The sequence below is a fragment of the Phyllosticta citribraziliensis genome, assembly GCF_038025025.1.
Source record: "Phyllosticta citribraziliensis strain CPC 17464 chromosome Unknown J3D65scaffold_4, whole genome shotgun sequence".
NCBI classification, from domain to species: Eukaryota; Fungi; Ascomycota; class Dothideomycetes; order Botryosphaeriales; family Phyllostictaceae; genus Phyllosticta; species Phyllosticta citribraziliensis.
In genome coordinates, this window is record NW_027117341.1 from 1,138,925 (window position 1) to 1,148,051 (window position 9,127).

Below are 9,127 nucleotides of genomic sequence, written 5' to 3' on the forward strand. Positions count from 1 at the left end.
AGTTTGCCCAAGCTTTCCGGCTCGCTGCTCTCAACACCATACTTCCTCTCACCGTTACTTCATCCATTGCATCTCCGCTTTGTCCCTCCTACCGCATCCTTCATCATGTTCGCTGCTCGTCAGGTCTTCGGCGCTGCCCAGAGGAGGGCTTTCTCTGTCTCCGCCAGGCAGGTAAGCGCTTCCTTCACCGCGCCGCAAAAGCCGCAACCGCTCTGTTGCGCCCCGTACCGTGCTAATTGTCACGCCGCAGAACTCCAAGGTCGCTGTCCTCGGCGCTGCTGGTGGCATTGGCCAGCCTCTTTCCCTGCTCCTTAAGCTTAACCCCCGCGTGAGCTCTCTCGCTCTCTACGACATCCGAGGCGGCCCTGGTACGACTCCCGAATCCTGCGTGAAGATGTACCTCTGACACGTATCTTAGGTGTTGCTGCCGATGTTTCCCACGTCAACACCAAGAGCATCGTATGCCGGCCCCTTTCTTTATAATTGGGTTGGAGACTCACAGGTAAACAGGTCAAGGGCTACGACCCGACTCCCTCGGGCCTCAAGGAGTGCTTGGAGGGTGCTGAGATTGTTCTCATCCCCGCCGGTGTTCCCCGCAAGCCTGGCATGACCCGTGATGGTAAGCATTCTGTATCACTGTATGTTGCTTCACGGCTGACCATTGGAAGACCTCTTCAACACCAACGCCTCGATCGTCCGCGACCTCGCCAAGGCCACCGCTGAGGCTGCCCCCAAGGCCAACGTCTTGATCATCTCGAACCCTGTATGGATCTACCGTTCTTGCTCCTGGCATACTTCTAACACTACATAGGTCAACTCTACCGTCCCCATTACGGCTGAGGTCTTCAAGAGCAAGGGTGTCTACGACCCCAAGCGCCTTTTCGGTGTCACCACCCTCGACGTCGTCCGCGCCTCCCGCTTCATCTCCGAGATCAAGGGCAGCGACCCCGCCAACGAGAACATTACCGTCGTCGGTGGTCACTCTGGTGCCACCATTGTCCCCCTGCTGTCGCAGTCCGGCCACAAGCTCCAGGGCGAGCAGCTCGATGCCTACATCAAGCGCGTCCAGTTCGGTGGTGACGAGGTCGTTCAGGCCAAGGGCGGTGCTGGCTCCGCCACCCTCTCCATGGCCATGGCCGGCGCCCGCTTCGCCGAGTCTCTCCTCAAGGCCGCTCAGGGTGAGAAGGGTGTCATTGAGCCCACCTTCGTCGAGAGCCCCCTGTACAAGGACCAGGGCTGCGACTTCTTCGCCTCCAAGGTCGAGCTCGGCCCCAACGGTGTTGAGAAGATCCACCCCGTCGGCCAGATCACCGAGTTCGAGCAGAAGCTTCTCGACGTCTGCCTCCAGGACCTCTCCAAGAACATCCAGAAGGGTGTCAAGTTCGTCAAGGAGAACCCTTAAATCAACGGTGGGCGAGGATGACGAGTAATGTGCATGGATGGAAGTGGATTTGGTAGCGACAATGATTAGCCCAGAGAAGGGAGATTCTGCGTATATAAAGATCTCTTTCCCTAAGACCTGTGCACGTAGATTTTGCGGGTTTTCCTCATGTTTGGTCAGGACTTTTTAGGTACTTGAGGTCAAACGCGGACTCTTGCTAATCAAGCTTTTTTTCTACCAGGAAACCAGTCACGGCCGTCTATGAATGGTATACCATCTCTCTTTCATCAGGGTTGACTCGTTTTCTTGCTCATGCCAAATGTGTCCTTTCGCCCGACGCCAGCGGCCCAGGAGGTGATGGGTGGCCTTGGGACTGACGCGGTAATGATCATTGCCATTCTCTGGAGCGGCGCAGCAACATAGAGGTTGACTTGTACCGAAATACTGACGCCAGTAATGCTGCTGCGGCGAAGCGACCACCAAATACCACGACAGAATCTAAAAGGCATTGCGAAGGCCATGCGGCGCGGGTGGCCAAAGAATGTTCAACTGCTTGAAGCCAATGGAGAAATTGGAGACCGGGAGCTAAAACGGACGGTGAAGTCGGCTTTGAAAGGCTTGCCACTCCTGCCGCTGGCCTGGAAGACGTTGACGGAGTTGAACGAGAAGTCCGTCCAGATTTCCACGCGCCATGGTTCCCGCTAGCATGCGGACATCGAATTGTTGCATCGCTTCATCAAGTTAAAGCAGCAGTACAACTTGTCCTTGCTAGCCACGTATCTATTCTGCTGACAGTGCTCTCGAGCTTCATTCGTACAGACACGATCGTATAGCCCGTCCCCAAAGGTAGTCGTTCTTCCCTTCCATTTACAACAGAAGTGTCATCATTGATGGTTCGTGTTGGGGCAGGTAAGCTAGTGGGATGAATATCCATCGTAGTCCTCCACTCCAAAAACACCGACGACAACGATGACAACGATGACGAATTTCCTATTCGGGTTAGACACCAGAGGAGTAGGTACAAAATCTTGCTTCCACCGCCGTCCTCATCCTCCATCAACCCGGCCGACGACGACGAAGACGACGACGACGACGAAGAAGAATAGGAGGAGGACGCCGGAACGCCGGAACGCCAGGACGACGACGGACCTTGCTGCCACCAGACTCCCAATCGATCACGTTTGAGGCAATCACATTTCCGGCAATCCTTTTCTACCCTTCCAACGGTCTTCTTGTGCAAACCCCTCTTTCCGACAGTCTCCCTCTCGACCATCGAGCCTCTGTGAATTCCCTTTTTGGACGACTGGTTCAATTGGTCTACAATCGAACATCAACACCTCCAAGCGTCCTGAGCTCGAGACCGAGAACAAATTACGAAACGGCGACGTCGACAAGACGAAACTTCGGCTCATTCCTCCTCGTGCTTTCACCAACAGATGACTTCTTACAATCCCATCTGCTCCTCGTGACTACTGTCTCAAGACATGGCAACGCAATTCTGGACAGATTTCCGCGGACCAAAAGGAGATTGTCCGGCAGGTGTTCAGCGAGAAGACGGAATTTGTTCTCGAGATCGAGACAATCGAGAAAATGTCTGAATTCAGGGAGACCCACAAGCAGACGACGTTCTATGCTGCCGCTCGCTGGGTCTTCGGACTCGAACAGACCCGTTCAATCGCTTCTCGTCGCAAGCGCAAACCCTTTCCGCACCCGCCAGAGAACCTTCGGACTCCAGAGGGCCACATTGTTCTCTCCGAGCTCCTGAAGAGGTACGACGACCACGTTCACAAGTCCCGGCGCGAGACTTGCCGCTTGGACTGTAAGGACTTCGCTTCAAACTATCGCCTGATGGCCAAAGTCGGACGGGAAAACGCACGCCGCAAGATTGAGTGGCACGAGGAGCATGGCTACTGGAGGGATGGTTTCATTTACTACGATGACGAGTTTGATTGCCCCGAGTGTCAAGCAGACCAAGACAACCAGTGAAAAATGGTTGAAGAGCAGCCACGGTACTAGCGGGCGTCTGCCTGAATGAACCGATTCGATCAGGACAATTTCAACAGCTGAAAAGTGCATCGAGCAAGGTTGACCTCGGAGGACTGGAGTTTCAGTGGTTTCCGAAAACCACGATTGATGCTACGGGTCATTGGACAGGGACTGCGGATTTGAAGCTTGGACGACCACGATGGAGTGGAGTTTCAGGGGCAAAACTTGAGCTTTGAGCGTTTGTCGGCGGTTGGGTGGTCAAAATCGGGGACAGGGCCATCACCACAAAAGTTGTTCTTGCAGAGTCATTGAGTCTGGAAGAGTACGATTCTTGATGGGGGCTTGCTGGAGGAAAACGATTCTGTCAAAATGAGCAAAGGGCGTCTCAAACGGGACTGGGGAATGGTCAAGGCCATTGATTCCACAAAACTGTGGGGAAACAGTCAGGGGCCTTACCTAATGAGTGGTTCAAAGTACGCGAGCAGTTTGTTTTTGAGGGAATAGCATTCGGTGACTGGTCGTTTCGATCTGATTCGATCGAATAACTCTGCCACTTCTTCCAGTCTGTGTACGGTGCAGTCGATTGTATCAATCGCGAGATTGACGCAGTCATGGAAAACGCCCACTGCGTACTGTTTCTCTCAAACGGCACTGCAGGACGGGCGACCTGACCTACCTGCCAAGGACATCGAATTTCCTTAATCATACGGACTGGTCAAATAGAAGCACTCGAATTCCAGTGGATTGGTGCAATCATGGCTTCAAGTCGATGGGAATCGGTGATTGCACGGATTGAGCCAATCTGCTCTCCTTAATTCTCCTTAACCTCCCCATTAGACTTCAGGTCATCGCTCTCCCCACCACGGAGAAGCTTTCTCTGTCCAAATTCTCGTGTTCTGGCCCCTTTTAGAGAAACCGTTTGCAACAATGACCCTATGGAGATTGCTACAATCTCCTAGTTTGAATCAAACGCGCATGACAGTCAATCCGCAAAGAACTCATCACTTAAGGCCTTCTGTCCTCCATCAACGAGTGCAGTCCGATCAGAGGAGTTGTGCTCATCTTTTATCAGATCACCATCGCGACCCTATTCTCATACACCCCTGGAATTCGCAGCAGTCGGAATAGAAACCCGAATCTCCACTCCTCCGTGACATCAATGTCCTCCGCAAATATGGAACCGGTGTACAAGGACCAGGAGACCGGTCTTACGTACAGCAAGAGCCCCAAGTACAGAATCCTCGTCGGAATGGATTCAGAAGGACCTTCAGTGATCTGGTCGAGCATGTTGCCCATGTTCTTCGCATCACGAGACGGCAACGAGCAAATCGAAGTTTCCGCCCTGAGCAAGGCCTCGGTTCGACTTGTCCCGCCTTTCAACGGCATCAAACTGGAAACGGAAGAAGACAGGAAGAAAGCCCTGGCACTGTTCCGGCGGATCTGGATTCGCATTTTTCCTGACGTCAAGAATTATCACTTCGATCAATACAGCAACTGTGCTGTGCGTATTTCGGAGAAAGAACGAGTGTCGGTTGAGGAGTTCATCAATCGTGTCAGACAGGGCAGGCAGAAGCTGGCGCCTCACCACGAGTGTCTCAGCTTCGACACGGAGGAGGACGCGCAAGATTCGATGCTCGTGATGTTTGTGGAGTTTTCATCTGTTGTCGTCGAGAGGAACAAGACCCTGCTATACTCAACTCCTTCGACTACTCAGAATCTCAGCTCGAGCAAAGCCAGTGGAAAAATTTGATGGCACGATGGGAATTTCTTCCTATCAGAGTCGTGACTTTGTGAGTGGCTTCAAATTGATCAACACCCAGCGAAATTGCTCACTATAACCAAATAGGGCCTTTGAGCACGGCGAAAATAGGATGGATGAGACGTGTGGAACACGACCTGAGAGCCGGGCGTCACTGCAGTCAATAGAATTTAGGCTAGATGAAATCAGGGGGATCTTGGTCATGGTCGCAGAGATGTAATTTTGGAGATTTTCCTCTCAAAACGCTTGGATTCACGTGTGCCGGTTGTTGAAAGAAAATGCAGGATACGAGGAGTGAAAAGGCGTCAGAACTGTTCTAGAACATGTAGAGAAGTGGCTGGGAGGGATGGAAAGAATCCCACAAATAAACCAAACTGGCCAGAGATTTGTTGGCAAACGCTGAGCACGTTGGTTTGACGGATTGACACGCGTCTTCCGATCCTCTCCTGCTGTTAGGCATGCCCAGCAAGAGCCATCAGAGTAGCCCTCTCGCGCGAAAAAGGGAGTGATCCAAGACTCGTCTCGGAGCTGCGGTCGTTTCTCTGCGGCGAGCCAGTGGTTACTTGTTTGGTTGTTAAAACCGAGTTAGCGCCAACACGGCATCTCAAAGCCTTTCGCGACAACCACGCGATGCCGTACTTCAACACATTCATCCCATCTTCAAAAAGCTGTGCGTGGGCTAGATGTCGAAAGGCGTCATCAACAGCACTCCGTCGACCCCGTTCCAGCTCGAACCAAGCGACACACCGACCAGGGACCCACCCTCCTAGCCACATGAAGCTAAAACAAAACGTACAACAGCCGGGATTCGCTGCTGGTCACCCACGCAACTACTAATCGGCCGCAAGGTAGCTTATCTATGGAAGAGCGGACGGGGTTCCGAGTTTTCTACCTGCTATGGTCGTACGTGGAATTACCGTCTGCAAATAAGACTTATTATGGCACACTTGCGTCGCATCCAGCACCAATTTCCCCTCCCCTCTCCGCGCCTCCTCTTGACAGTCATTCGATGGTCCTACGCCCCGCAACGCCTGCCTTCAGCTCAAGACAGAACTAGCCACCATCTACAGCCGCTCCTGCACACGCTCACTCAGAGCACCAAACCTGCTTGTCCCTCCAAGCGCACAGAAGACTCGGTTCGCGCCGTCCGCCCCTCGGCTTTCCCCAAACAAGCAACCCCGCGCTCTCCGCGCCCCGGCACCGCGCGGCGTGTCCGCAACAGTCGCATCCAGACCCGAACGAGGCAGCCTCGCGGCGCGCTCGTTTTCCCCGTGGGGACAGCGCGCGCTTGTGGGGTGGGTACTGTACCTGGATAGGCGGGTGTGTGGGTTGGTGGGTGCTTTGGCGCGCGTGCTGGGTGCGCCCTCGAGACGAGGGCCTCGTTTCGGCGTTGCGGTACGCACGCCTCTTGTGTGCAGTACAGGACATGCGGGTTGCGTTCTAAGGACTGTGGCAAAATTGCGGTCGACGCGTTGTTTGACGTTCTTGTGCTGTGATGTGTGCGTTGACAGAGGCGAGAGAACTCTTTTCCGCTGCCGGTGCTGCTACTGCTGCTACCGTTGAAGCTCTCGCGTAAAGTCAGTCTGTGGTGGAATAACGACGTTCCTGTCCATATAGGCGGCAAAAAGTTGATGCTGGATAGACAGCGGTGGCATATTGTCTGTATACGATCTGAGTTTGCTATGCCCACGCTCTCGATTTCCTTTGCTCGTTCGAGACGTGTAAGCAAGTAGCAGTGCAAAAAGGAGCGGCCGCAATCTTGATTGGCTGGCTTTGTTTGTGACGAATGGTTTGTTTCTCTCGTTCTGTGATTGAAAAATGATGTATGTGGTTCAAATGTGATGCTACCTTTTGTCAAGGGTCAAAACGCGTGAAAGGGCAAATGGTGGTAGATTGACATCCGGCGGCGGTAAATGGCAGCGCTTGCCATGAAAGAATATGTTGTAGATCGTACTGCCGACCTAATATGAACTACGCAATAAACGCTAGCGTTGACGCCTTGTTCTACGTTTTCCTCCCGTATCTATAAAAGTTGATCTAGAAGCCCCACAGGAATAACAGAATCACGAATCCCACGTCATCAACTTGACAGCTACACCCACCGCACGCCATTCATTAGCATCACTCGTCAACCAATCAAATCCGCCGACGGAGCCCTCGCGGCAAGCAGGACGAGGAGACTGCAAGAGATCGTGAACTCACCAAAATAGGCCACCCCAGCCAGACTAAGCAGCATGCAGCCAATCGTCACCATGACCTGCAGGCCCGGCCCCGTGGCCAGCCGCGTGTCCACCATGTTCTTTTCCTTCTCGTTGTTGCTGTTTTCGGCAGCAAAGCCGCGTGCGTCTGCAGATGCGAAGGCGGATGTTGCAGTAGTGGCAAAATGTACGTACTTCTTTGAGTCAGGTACGGGGATAAGTGAACCAGTGGCCGCGGGAGGGGGTTGAGGCTATGCTGCTGATGCTGCTGCTGCAATCCGTCTTGCACCGGCAGTATGTACGCACGGCACGTGTGGTTCACGCACGCTCTTGAAGATTGCAGGAGAGGAGAACCACTCTTCGATGAGATAGGTGGACAGGCCGGAGCGTTACACGCCGTAGACGGTGCGAACCGAACGCGTCAAGGCCGTACAGGCCGTACAGCAGGTACAGCAGGTAGCTGGGCCTTCGGAAGTAGACGGAGATGCGCCAGTTCCCGTCCTTTGTCGTGTGAGGACGTGGGTCAGACAGGGCATCAATCGGGTCAGGGCGCGTACGAGTAGTTCCGCGAGTCGTTTGCTGCCTTGTCCACCTGCCAGCGCGTTGTCCGCTTCCGTGCGGCAGAAAGGCAGAAAGACAGATGAGTGGATGCGGCGGCGCGTGAATGTTCGGACGGAGCCGGAGCGTTTCGTCGAACGGGTGGATGATATGGAGAAGTGAGCGGGCACGGGAAAACCTGACGCCTAAGAGGACGACGGACAGACCTGCGCATTAGCGCTGCACGATTTGGGTCAAGATGGCGGACGTGGCGCCTGGGGAAGGCTGGGGTATTGGTAGTTGATGCGTAGAAAGAGAGCAGGCATGTCGGGCGGGTGTGTGCAGGGCTCGCCGTTTGGTTTGCTTCTCCAGCCAGAAAGATCAAGTGCCGTGGCAGGGTTGGGATGGGAAACCAAGCCGGTGGCCGACACGTGCTCTTCATCCCATCAACCACGTTTGGTTATGCTGTAAAGTAGTGCTGCATGGGTCTAAGGGGACGAGGCGAACAAAGCTTTGGCTCTTGTCTCCCCGCACTGTGGCATCACGAGGTCCTCGACGCAGAAGGGTCTCGTATAGCGCGCGGCATAACGACGTGGATTGGGAAAAAAAGAACGCAAGATCTGGACCAATGCCCTTGCCGAACCACAGAAACGATTCGACGTTGCCGTCGTGGAGAGGGCAACGGGTATCCTTGAGTATGCCAGGACCAGGGCTTTGCGGCAGCTGCTTGTGTGGGCGCCTCCAGCGGAAAGTTGGGCTGGGAAATCCTGTGCGCAATCAGTGTGCATCGAATTTGAAATCTCCGTGCTGTTCCCCGCTGGTCGACTTACGACGCGTGCTACGTCACATTAGACATCAACCTGATCTTCGCCAACATTGCGGTTGAACGTGGCCAGACTAATGCGAGATAATGAGGCCCAGCAGAGTGGCCACTAGCTACCCCGCCATTTGCATTGACTCCAACCTCCTCCCGCTCTTGGACTCGAGCGGAGAGCTTGGCTGGCAAAGTACCCCAGGCTAGCGTGTCGCATTTAGGTGTGACGTGTCGAGGCGAAGAGAACCACAACGTCGATGAAGCGGTGCCAAGCTTCGTACATGATTCGAGCTGAACGACGGGGAATTTGGGTACAAACCGTGGCAAATGCCGTCTATTGGTTGGCGATGGCAAGTCTGTTGCCATGAAGGGGAGGTCGCGAATGCTAGTCCTGGTAGACAGCTCCGATGCTAGTTGAAAGGCCACCTTGGGGTTGGGTGATCTCTATGGTG

General features: G+C 54.0%; 1 protein-coding gene across 1 annotated transcript; it reads left to right on the forward strand.

The window, feature by feature from the left end:
- Nucleotides 1-22: 22 nt before the first annotated feature.
- J3D65DRAFT_619221 (malate dehydrogenase-like protein) lies at nucleotides 23-1,672 on the forward strand. Its single transcript, XM_066799721.1, has 6 exons — nucleotides 23-171; nucleotides 251-368; nucleotides 419-459; nucleotides 511-619; nucleotides 669-763; nucleotides 812-1,672. Exons 1-6 carry the CDS (start codon nucleotides 106-108, stop codon nucleotides 1,400-1,402), a joined length of 1,020 nt encoding a protein of 339 aa, XP_066656887.1. The 5' UTR covers nucleotides 23-105; the 3' UTR covers nucleotides 1,403-1,672.
- Nucleotides 1,673-9,127: the final 7,455 nt, after the last annotated feature.